This window comes from Cryptomeria japonica, chromosome 7, assembly GCF_030272615.1.
Source record: "Cryptomeria japonica chromosome 7, Sugi_1.0, whole genome shotgun sequence".
NCBI classification, from domain to species: domain Eukaryota; kingdom Viridiplantae; phylum Streptophyta; class Pinopsida; order Cupressales; family Cupressaceae; genus Cryptomeria; species Cryptomeria japonica.
Window position 1 is genome coordinate 501,380,049 of NC_081411.1, and position 12,265 is coordinate 501,392,313.

Here is a 12,265-nt window from a genome sequence, read left to right on the forward strand (position 1 = left end):
TTCATTACACAGAGATTTAAAAACTTAATTTAATTTACCCTAAATAAATAAAATGGTCATCATAATATTAAATTTTATTAACAAAATTTAGATCCAATCATCAACCAAAAAAACCTCAACTAAAATTTAGTATGAGAATAAGATGTGTTAGGTGTTTTGAGTCCACTAAAACACCTGACCAGATCAAAGATCTAACAATGTTCAACCAATGGTGTTTTTTATGTAGACACTAAACTTTCATATTAGATTATGGCCCAACTATAGAATCATAATCAGAGTTCATTGCAGGGTGCCTAGGCATCCATTGCCAAGTTCCAACACAAACTATTAGTACAAGAGTGCTAAGGAATTGTTTATCCTTGCAACATTCAAGACATTATTGGCAGCCAGAGCCAAAACCTTCCAATTTTACTAAAATAAAATGGTATACTGGGAGTTCACTGATATAAAAGAATCCTACCTATGTGCAGATGCAAAACATGTCTCTGTTTTTTCAAAAAGAATTCCCCATGCAGAGCTGCTATTATGAATTTCAATGGTCCCAGCTTGTCCAAAATGAATTTCAAAATATCAAATATTGCATCAGTGCAAATACCTAATCTATATATGAACTACACAGATGAACGAACTGATTGAGGGACAGCAGTTCGGTTTTGATTCTGAACAAGGGTGGAAAGGATCCGTTGAAGATCTTTGTAGTTGTGTTTAAAATGGTCAACTGCAAAGCAAAGTTGACGAATAGCTTCCCTTTTCTCCTCGGCTCGGTCAAAAATTATGATGTTTTGCCTCTCAATTTCATCCTTGAGTGCCTTCGTCTCTTTTTGCAATTCTTCCATTTGCCTGCCGTCATCCTTGGAAGCACTGATAAGTGAGACATGTTCCAGATGCATGTCCTCTAAGTGTTTTTTTAAACCCATAAAGTTTTCCGTGCCCGATTTCACCTCTGCTTGTAGCATTTTGTTGTTTTCCTCTACACTGTTCACCATAGCCTCCAATTTTTTCATGTCTTGTGTCCTTTCAAGTGCCTCCTGCTGCAGATGATCCTTCTCCTTCTGAAGTCTCCGAATGTCCAACTTGAGGGTGGCAGTTTCTTGTTCAAGGGCCATGTTTACATCTTCTAGATCTTTCAATCGCCTTTGTAGAGACTGACATTCTTCCCCCACAATTTGATATTCTGCCCTTAATTCTATGTTTTCCTCTTGTAGGGTACTGATTGTTTCTTCTAGCATCTGGACATCAGCATCAAGCCTACCAATCTTTTTCATTAATTCACTTTCAACATTTCTCTTCTCGTCTTGTACATATTCCAGCTTTTCCTGGAGTTTTGCCCCAAAATTAGACCATGAATTGATATCTTCTTCAAGATTAGATATGCATGTCAGTTTACTTGCAATATTTGAAACAAGGCTAGTTTTCTCTTCTAACAACTGAGAGTGTTCTTCCTTAAGCTTTTCCAGCATACTTTGACAAGTTCTGAGCTCTTCACATACGACATGATGATCAGCTTCTAATGTTGCTTTCTCAAGTTTCAGATTTTTATTTAAGTCTTCAAGATCCTGAATCATGAGTTCCAACCTCTGTGAATGCTCATGATCAATTACAATAGCTTGTGATGTCTTCTCTTTAAAATCTTTCAATTCATTGACCACTAGTTGCAGGTTTTGTATTTGTTCCGTCAGCGATCCAACATCAGAGTTGAGAGTTAGATTTTCCTGTTCTAAAGAAGACACCCGTATCTCAAGCTTTTTGATAATGTCAACCTTAACTGAGACTAGGTCTTTAAGTTGATTGTTTTCAACTTCAAGTTCCGAGAGCTTTTCCTGCAATTGATGTATTCTAGTCATGTTGAATTCAAGTTCCTCCATATCTCTTTGATGATTTGATAATACTTCAGCCTTTTGACTTTTTGCATTCTCAATCTCTTTTCTAAGATTTTCCATATTCATCTCCTGCTTCTCAGATAAATTTTCAAGTCTCGATTTATTTTCTTGCAGCTCAACAACATCAGATTCTAATGACATTGCTCTTGCACTCCAAGATGTAACCTGCCCTTCAAGTTCAGCTTTCAGCTCCCTAAAAGAAGAAAGATCTTCCTCAAGCTTCTCTTTTTGATTACTAAGAAGTTTCACCTCAGCCTCAAGGTTGTCATTTTTGCTATGTAACATCTCAGCTCTATCCATCAGGCTCTTGATAATCTCATCACTCGAGGATACATCTTTTTCTAAACTGGTGTTTTTATCCTGTAGCTGTAAGAGGTCTTTATTGATAAGAGAAATACTAACCTGTAAATCTTCACCTTTGTTGCATGCAATTTGAAGTTCTTGTTTCAAGTTTCTATTGTCCTGTTGCAAATTCTGGACAGAAGTCTGTAGCATAAGATTCTTATCTGAAACTTCCTGTATATTGTTTCTAAGCTCTCTGCATTCATTTTCCAATACTTGGACTTGTTCAATTGCATCAGACATTTCATTTTTAAATGTTGAACTTTCCGCCTGCAAGTAAGCAATGTCTCTCTCAAGCTTCTCAACAAGTTTTTCTTTGTTTGCTATCTCAAGTTTGAGAGAATTATTTTCAGAACTTATAGAGATAAGCTCATTTTGCATCTCCTCTAGCTCTGCTTTGTGTTTCTGACAGTCTTCAACTCCTTGATGGAGTTCAGCTGTGATACGCATATTCTCCTCTTTCATACTAAGGATAAGCTGCTGAAGGTGGACAAATTCCTCAGCTAAAGTCTTCTGCTGTTCTGCTCCATCTTCTAGTTGAACAGTGATTCCCTCTTCATTTTCATTGTCAAATTTGCATTTTAATTTTAGAACATGGACTTGTTCCCTGCCTGAAATAAGCTCACTTTCAAGTGCTGTCTTTTCAGTTCTAAGAATTTGTACCTCTTGTTCACAATTTTGGATGACTTCTTTCGCACTTGCCAGTTTGCTATATAACTGTCCATTCTCTTCATTCAGATCTCTCGATCTCATTTCAAGCATGCTATACTTCTCCGTAGTCTGTAGCAACTGTTCTGACATTTTTCTGTTCTGATCCAGCTGGGCCGAAATTGTTTCTTGCAGAGAGTGAATTTGATCTTTCTGCTCCTGGGCTGAAGCATCCAATTTTATAGACAGCATCTGGTTGTGCTCTATCAAATCATTCAATTTTCTCTCCCTATCTTCCAAAATGTCAGCTTTCAGTAGCAACTCAGCTTCAAGCCTTTCTTTCTCATTTGTCAAGCTATAATGTAAAACTTCAAGTTCATTAAGATTTAGAGTTTTTATAGAATTTTCTTGTTTCCGTTTCTGAATTTCTTCTTGCATGTCTAGAAGTTCTTTACCTAAATCTTTTGACCTTCCATTAACAACATCATGCTCCCTCATTAATGTGGTCATCTCTGTCTGAGAGTTGAGGAGTTCTAGCTGAAGTTCCTCGGCATGTTTCTTGCTGACCTCAACTGCATCATTTTTAGACTGTAATTCCTGTTGCAACTGTTTAGTCTGGCTTTCCAGTAGTTCCAGCTGCAAAGAAGTTTCATTCTTAATATCGTCTTTCTCTGTCGACAAACAAGATATAACCTGCTGGCTATCTTTCAAGCTTTGCTGCATTATTGACAGTTGTTGCCTGAGCCTGTTGTTCTCTTCCTGCAATATAGAAACCTTTTCTTCCAAACCTTGCTTATGTGCATTGATATCTAGAGCCTCCACAGTCAAATTATCTTTTTCACCCTGGAGTTTTAAGACTTCCTCTTCCAAATGCTTAATCTCTGCCTCTGCATGATTTAGCTTCTGAATACCAATGTCATTTCGGACCCTCAATGCATTGTTCTCCTCATCTGCTGTTGATAGTTTGTGTTTAATATCCTCAATCTCAACTTGTAGAACATCCATTTGACTCTTCTGAGTAGAGGATGCACTTTCAATTTTTCTAAGCCTACTTTCAGCCGTTCCATAATTCTGTTGACATCCTTCTAATTCCAGTTTTAAAGTGCCATTCTCTTCCTGTGAGGTATGCAGTTTTCTCTGCAGATCCTGCATCTTCATTTCAAGAGATTGAATTTGATCCTTCTGCTCCTGGACTGAAGCATCCAGTGTTCTAGACAGCATCTGGTTCTGCTCTATCAAATCATTCAATTTTCTCTTCATATCTCCCAAAATGTCAGCTTTCAGTAACAAATCTGCTTCAAGCCGTTCTTTCTCATTTGTCAAGCTAGAATGTAAAAGTTCAAGGTCATTGAGATTTTGGGTTTTTATGGAATTTTCTTGTTTCTGTTTCTGAATTTCTTCTTGCATGTCTAGAAGTTCTTTACCTAAATCTTTTGACCTTCCATTAACAACATCATGCTCCCTCATTAAAGTGGCCATCTCTGACTGAGAGTTGAGGAGTTCTAGCTTAAGTTCCTCAACATGTTTCTTGCTGACCTCAACTGCATCATTTTTAGACTGTAATTCCTGTTGCAACTGTTTAGTCTGGCTTTCCAGTAGTTCCAGCTGCAAAGAAGCTTCATTTTTAATATCCTCTTTTTCCAATGACAAACGAGATATTTCCTGCTGGCTATCTTTCATGCTTTGCTGCATAATTGACAATTGTTGCCTGAGCCTGTTGTTCTCTTCCTGCAACATGGAAACCTTTTCTTCCAAACCTTGTTCACGTGCATTGATAACTAAAGCCTCCACAGTCAATTTATCTTTTTCACCCTGGAGATTTGAGACTTCCTCTTCCAAATGCTTGATCTCTGCCTCTGCATGACTTAGATTCTGAATATGAGTGTCATTTTGCACCCTCAATGCATTGTTCTCTTCGTCCGCTGTTGATAGTTTGTGTTTACTATCCTCAATCTCAGCTTGTAGCGCATCAAATTGACTCTTCTGAGTAGAGAAATCATTTTCAACATCTCTATGCCTACTTTCAGCCATTTCATAATTCTGTTGATATCCCTCTAATTCAAGTTTTAAAGTGGCATTCTCTTCCTGCGAGGTATACAGTTTTCTTTGCAGATCCTGAATCTCCATTTCAAGCACTTGGACTACTTTGGTCTGTGCTTGCAATTCTTCTGTCAATCGTTCATCTTCTTTCTGTAAGATTCTGTTTTGTCCTGCAGATTCCTCAACTCGTGCAACCATAGACTTAATTTGAGATTGTAGGTCATCATTCTGAGTTTGCAATATGGCAATCTGCTTATCTAAACTAGACATCTGGCCCAAGTGACCTGCTTCCTTATTCTTTAGAATCTCATTCTCTTCTTTAAACCGGAGGATGCATTCCTCCAAGTAGTTGGTCTTTTGCTGAAGAACCTCATTCTCCTCTAGGCCTTTCTCCAACTCAGATCTGTGTCGTTCATTCTCCTCTGTCAACCTCTGCAGTTCAAGATGAGGCCCTAGCGATTTCTTGGATTCTGTATCTGATCTGCTGCTGCTTGAAGAGTCATCACCGCTGTTCTCATTTTTCTGAGAGTGATCTGTGCTGCTTGACCCAAGTAAGAAATCAAACTTTGCTGCTCTGTGTTTCTTTTTAGTCTTCTTTCCATCTTGAGAACTTGGTGGCGAATCATCATTTAAACCATACTCCTTTTTGACAGAAGATGGGACATTTTTCTTGAGCTCACCTGTTACGTGGTCATAGCGCTCTGCTAATGAGCGATACATTGTATAAAACTCTTCAACGAGGCTGATGAGTTCAGGCCTTTTCTTGTAATACATCTCTGCCTTCTTAGCAAAGGAATCCCCATCTTCTTCAATCAGTTTCAACATTGTCTTCACATTGGCATCCATCCCTTTAAAAGGAAAAGCCATTCTTTCTCAATTAAAGTAATTTGGAACTAAACAAATAAAAACTGAAAATGCTGACAAAAATGCCATTAACAAATGAATAAAAACGAGAAACAGCATGCAGATAAATGATAGGATACATCAGCCACCTCTGTGGAAGACCAAATACCATAACATACCTTCTAAATTTTCTTCGAGCCATTTAGAACCTTTTGGACTGATATGACTATGCCACCACCAAGAATGGGATTGTTTATCTCCACCCTTCTTCATCTGCCTGGTTTTTAGTCAAACTTGCCTACTTTACAAATTCTAGCAATCGTCAAATTTGATGAGCAGGTACACTCTCAGCAAGACAGGCTTCCCTCAATACAACCTGTCATTCACAACAGTTAGAAGTAATACTCTATTTCATATTTTGCTCAAGCTAGAACGTCTTGATGCAATAATTTAAAAAAATGTACAGATCAAATTCGTCTTTTGTCAGGAATAAGAAGTTTCTCTTAATCAGTGTCTTAAACACAAATTCAGCAGCAGATATGCACTTCGAAGGGAATAGTTCCTAAATGACAGTCAACAAATTCAGTAAACAGCTTAACAATGAGAATAACTACTTGACAAACAAGCAATAAGGATCATGAAATCTGTTTGATAATTAACTCAACGTAAATATTTTAAAAAAGAAAAGTGTGAAAGACCAGGTTCAAGCCACCAGAAAAAAACTAGAACATATGTCATTGTCATCGTGCAATTGAAATTTGACTATGAAAGACAAAAAAATCTAGTCTGCAATTTTAAATCGTCTCTCTAAGATCAAAATGTCAACAACTGCTGACAAGTAGTTCCAAAAGAAATGCAAACCCTGATCAGTGCCGAATAGAATGCATGATAAAAAGAGGAAAAAATTCTAGAACTTAAAACTATCCACTGCAAAATATATATAAATATATATATAACATCATACATGCTCAACATTACATATAATTAAAGGACAGAAAGAAACTAATACCCTTGATAATAGAAAGGCTTTAATGGGAGATACATCACAAGACAAGAGGACTCCCCTCCAGCTCAAGAAACATTAGCAAGTTACGGAGTTAAAATTATTGAAAGCAAGCTTTCAAAGTTGAGATTAAGAGCAAGAAAGTATATAATCCTTGATACAGCCAGGGCAGTCTCAAAGTCACGGAACAAAGGAAGTCCCTCCAACTGAAGATACAGCTTGTAATCCCCTTAAAATTCCTGAATTCTATTAGAACTCGATTCCCATAAAGCTTACCATTCACATGGATATTTGCTATAAGCATATAAGAACCTATGGTTGTTAAAAATGTCTCAAGTAAACACAAAGACCTCAGCTGGGTGCAAGCGATATCGGATTATCTATTACTATAATGCCCACTGAAAACCCAAGTCAAACTAAGCTTTCAAGTTTAAGGAAGATTTAAGAATATCAATAAATTATTAATCCTATGATGTCTATTGAAAACCCAAATCAGTGGAACAAGGCTTTTAATGTTTTAGGAAAAGTATCGACAAGACCATGTAGAACAGCTTGCATGGAGTGTAATATTGAAAGGCATTTGATTCCAAAGAGAACTAAGAATATTCAGATAGGAACCAGGTTTTCAGATTAACCAGAGCGCTATCAAACTTCATAGAAAATCGTCAACGGAAGGTTAGAGAGAGAAAAAAAAGACTTATACAACCATGGTACCCTGCCTTGTTGGTTTGTGTGATTGTTCCCCTAATCAATATAAATAAATAGAATTTCAATTAAATTGCAGATGGCGTATTAAAAAATCAAATAATTATTTAACAGTGTGAAATAAGAGACTAGGACGATATATTGTAGCGTACAGTCTTCCATCTAGATCCTAAAGGGAAAGCCGACAAAGGCACCGCAGAACTGATACGTTTTTTCAATTTCAAATATTTGTACACGTTTCCCCTAATGTTTTCTGAGATGCTATTCATACAATTGTAGCATTTATGATTCCAAATTTTACATTGCCGTTGCATGTGATGACCCCCACTAAGGCCGTAACTCCATTGGCGAAGGGACCTGAACCTCATTTGCAACCGAAGCATGTCATTTAGTTTCGTTAGCTTAGACCAGTAAAAATTAAACCAGAATCCCATGTCTTATGGCACTATTTTTCTTCGACAGCAGAAATAAAGCCAAGACATCTGTGAAAGGCACCAATGCCAAATGATTTTGTCTGTAAAGCAGATTTAGTTACTGGTAAAAACTACCCAACTACTGAGAAATGCAAAACATTCTAATATTCCTCACCTTATTTAATTGCAAGTAGAGCTAATTTCAAGCACAAGCATTCCAAGATTGCTCATCGCGCAATGTTTTACAATGAACTACACGTCAGCCCAAGATTGCCCTCATCTTTTACACAGAAATGGTGCTCCATATTCTTAGGAAAATTCCTACATAAGCTCCGATGTGCATGACAGGGCAAATTTCCTGAGTTTTTATTAATCCTTTGCTACAGCTATTTTAAAATTTAGGTTTAAAAAAAATGGACTTCGACTGGCAAATTTCTATGCCGTATTAAGCACATCTATGAATATTTTAAAGCTTCTTTCCCCTAAAAGTTATAGTAATCTCAAATCCCAAGTGCAGTGCAGACTCAACAGACCGGAATACAGTGCAAAGATGACTTTTGTCCTTTCATTTTCCAGCCAGAACATAAAGGTATAATGAAACCGTTAGCCTTTCAAATTCCACAAGTTTTAGGGCAGGTGCAAGAAGCAGTAACCATGGTAACTAAAGCCTGGTTTGCTTTTCCAGTTCAGAATTTCAGAGCAATTTCCATATTATTATTTTCAAATAGGTGCAGTTCTCGCCGTATATCAACGATTCGATGATTTCTCGGGATCCAACTGAACAGTTCAGACTCAATATTCAAAAACCCATATCACATAATATCAATATTTCAAACATGCAGACACATTCCGTACTGTCTGGTAGTTACCATTAAATTGAGAATATGGCAAGAAACACGGATCCTCTGCTTCCAACAGGAAAGAGAAAAAAAGCGTTTTAATTAAACCAAAGATGAAATTAAGTGACAGACAGTAGTCTTACCTTGAGTACATCCAAATCCAGAATTATGTACTTGAAGATTAAAACAAGTCGAGAATTGAAGAGCAGGGGCGAAGATCAAAATGACATTTAAGAGGCAATTTACGAAGGAATCGGGCGTTTCTGTTACTACTTATCACTCCCGAGTACACCGCTCTGAGTGAGCAGAGGCGCTGCAATCACTTGTCAGTTATATCGAGGAAATTTTCATCACCCAGATAATTATGGGGCAATTATCAGGCTATAATAAGTACCGTTGACTGCGCCATTAAACATCGCCTGAAGCTCGCCTAAGGATTCCAACACGGGTTCCGTTATGGTGATAAGATGGGTTGAATTTAATGGCACTAATTTTTGGGGGGTGTATGTTACCTATGGTAAAATCCATTCAAAATTCGCGTAACACGTGAAGGGGGAAACTTTGGACAGACCGTCCAAGTTCTCATATCTTGTAATGTGGTGAAATATGCTGGTTTTTATTTAGTTTTGTATGGACAGGAGGATTAATGTGTAGTTTTGTATGGACAGGAGGATTAATGTGGGTACCTAGTATTTTTCATGTGGGAAAGAAATTTTTTGGTATTTTTCATGTGCGAAAAGAAATTTCAAAAAAATTGGATCAGTTTTTCATGTTAAAAAAAATTCTGCGTTTTTCTTGTTGGGCGTAGATAAATATGCCGTCCTCTTTTAAAAGAAAAAAACATCAAATTAATTTTAATATTTTAAAAAATTAAAATAAACATTTTGTTTTTATTTGGTTTTTAAAGATGGCAACATTCAATTTATTTTTGAAATGATTTTAGTATATATTTTTTTCATGAATATTTTGAAAAAAAAAAAATATAAAAATAATTAAATATTTTTAGAAAAAACTTTTCATTTAGAAAACATTCTATTCACTCTTGAAATGATTTTAGTATATTCTATTTTTATTCTAAAAGAAAAGAAAAAAACTTTAAAAATGGTTAAATATTTTCAAAAATAAAAATAAAGTTTCTATTAGTTTGTAAAAATAGCCAGCATTTCATTTATATTTGATTTTTTTTTAAGCCATCATTCAATAGCATTATTTAGCACTTATTAATACTTGACATTAGGTAATACTATTGCATTCAATGAAACCCTAACTAGTTATTAATAAATTGGGTTTCTATCAATAAAAAGATTTTATTTATTTAATTTTAAAAAAAACATTAATTTTATAAAGTTAATATTTTTAACTTTCTTATTTATAAAAAATATTTTTTTTAAATATATATTTTTTAAATTATTATTCTTATTATAATTAAAATATTCACCTAGAATCATGTTATAGTTGACAACGGTTTTGGATTAAGTTAAATATTTTCACGCAGAACCTTGCTAATAACTACCATCATTAGACTCTTGGGGGCCAAAAAGACCACCTTAAACCTTTGCTTCATTGTCTCTCCCAAAAAGAACAATTGTTGCCACAAACTACTAAGCCTTATCAACACCTCTGAAAGGAAGCTAAGGTGTCAAAAACACTTCCTAACACTAATCTAGTGGACGACATAATGCAAATTTTCTTACAGGTCTTAAATTTTAATAGAGTAAGAAAAGTGTACAGAGGGAGATATACAACATGCACACAGATAAACGCAATACGCATAAAATATATTAAGGGAAAACTCTTTTGGGAGAAAAACCCCCCCTCCAAAAGTGCAATACTTTGTATTACCAAAACAACGATTACAATACAAAAAGTATTACACTACTTCTTCAATTATAGTCTTCAATAATCAATCTAACAATACTCTGAATTGATTTCGGGAGCATAACACTTCACTTGCAAAACATAACATGACTAATACTCTCCAAGACTACATTATATTGAGAAATATAACAAAGAAAGAAGCTTCTAGATGAAGCAAGAAGATGGGGTCATGCAAAACACTTGGTACAAGATTACAACCACCTAAAAGCATGCAAATGACACATGTACATTTCCAAATGACTCCCTATTCAAACCTCTTAAGTTGAGTGCCCAAAATTTTGTCATGTCCCATCTTTTGCTTGATTAAAATAATGAAATGAACTTATTTTGGATATTAAATTAGTTAATTTTTTGAAAAATTTAAATGATTAAAATAAAAGAATAATGATATAATCAATTTTAAATTATTAAAGTGATAGATTTAGTAATAGAATAATTATGTATTTAGATTTTAAATAAAAAAGTATTATATTAATTATGTTATCTCTACTATGTACATGTATTGATTTGAATTTGAAGGTTGGCATATTGATGTGCAAATGAGTTTAAGTAGATGCAAGATTAGTTGAAAACAAAAACATGGTTGAGGAGAGGAATCTAGCCATTTGTTAAAGAGCGGATAGGATTGAAACCATTGCACGCACCACACAGAATATATAGCAATTGCATTTAAACAAAATGATGAGTGTTTTATATGTGATTGACGATTTTTACTTATAATCATTTTTATGTTCAAATGAGAAATAAAATTTCATTAGCTTATCTTCTATGTGATTGAGTATATCATTATTTTGATGAAAGGGATGTGGTGACCACCTTGCTATCAATATTATTATTATTTTCATGGTTCATACACACGTGATAGAAAAATGAATAAAACGCTTACAATGAAAAGATACAAATATGACTATATCGTCATATACATATGTAATGTAGGGACATATGTGTATATACCATAGATTTGTATGTACGCATATAGACATGCACTACAAACATATATGAGGGTGTAGGCACATTTATATATATTATTATAAGAGTTGTACAATGTATATTATATCGAAACATCAATTTCACCAAGAAGTTGATTTGTTTTTAATGAAGGCTCAATGTTATTGCAACGTATGTGAATTCATATCAAATGTTATTTGTAAATCTCTAATGCCATGACCAAGTATGCTAAATAAGCACTATGCCAAGTTGATTGTGTATGCTAAATAAGCACTATGCCAAGTTGATTGTCTTGCCCACAGCTAGTAAGCTGATACACTTAAAAACAAGCAATGCAAGTGTAACATCCAAGTAGTCTTTATCACTGCAAGTGTAACATCCAATCTTAAGTAAGGATGCACCATCTATATTTCAATCACTACCCTATTGTATCTTGGTTGTAGGCAATCGTCACAGTAAGGAAAATTAGAATAATAATCCACATATAACATCAATAGGTATTTTTGTACAGAATGGAATCTTTTCTTTATTTTAATGTTGCCAATAAAAATGTGCATGTAGAGGGGAGTTGGGAGGAGTCCATGATGGATTTGCCGACCATTATTCTTGCTTTCTGCAAACATGGGAAGGGGCGATATAGCAAAAAAAGGACCCAAAATCAGAGCATATCATTCTCAGAAAATAACACCATAGAGCATTGACATTTAACATTTTCTTGTCTTGCAA

At 35.1% G+C, this 12,265-nt stretch overlaps 1 protein-coding gene across 1 annotated transcript; it reads right to left on the bottom strand.

The window, feature by feature from the left end:
* Positions 1–200: 200 nt before the first annotated feature.
* LOC131060175 (COP1-interactive protein 1) lies at positions 201–9,298 on the bottom strand. The gene is made up of 3 exons (XM_057993314.2): positions 8,857–9,298; positions 5,933–6,129; positions 201–5,758 (listed from the first exon to the last, which is right to left on the bottom strand). The coding sequence occupies exons 2-3, from the start codon at positions 6,024–6,026 to the stop codon at positions 612–614; spliced, it is 5,241 nt and encodes a 1,746-aa protein (XP_057849297.2). The 5' UTR covers positions 6,027–6,129; positions 8,857–9,298; the 3' UTR covers positions 201–611.
* Between the last annotated feature and the right edge of the window lie 2,967 nt (positions 9,299–12,265).

Excerpts from the sequence above, each read along its gene's own strand:
- LOC131060175 (XM_057993314.2), bottom strand. The coding sequence starts at position 6,026 with ATGAAGAAGGGTGGAGATAAACAATCCCATTCTTGGTGGTGGCATAGT. Across the intron at positions 5,759-5,932 it reads GCTCGAAGAAAATTTAGAAG|GGATGGATGCCAATGTGAAG; the intron begins GTATGTTATGGT and ends TTCCTTTTAAAG.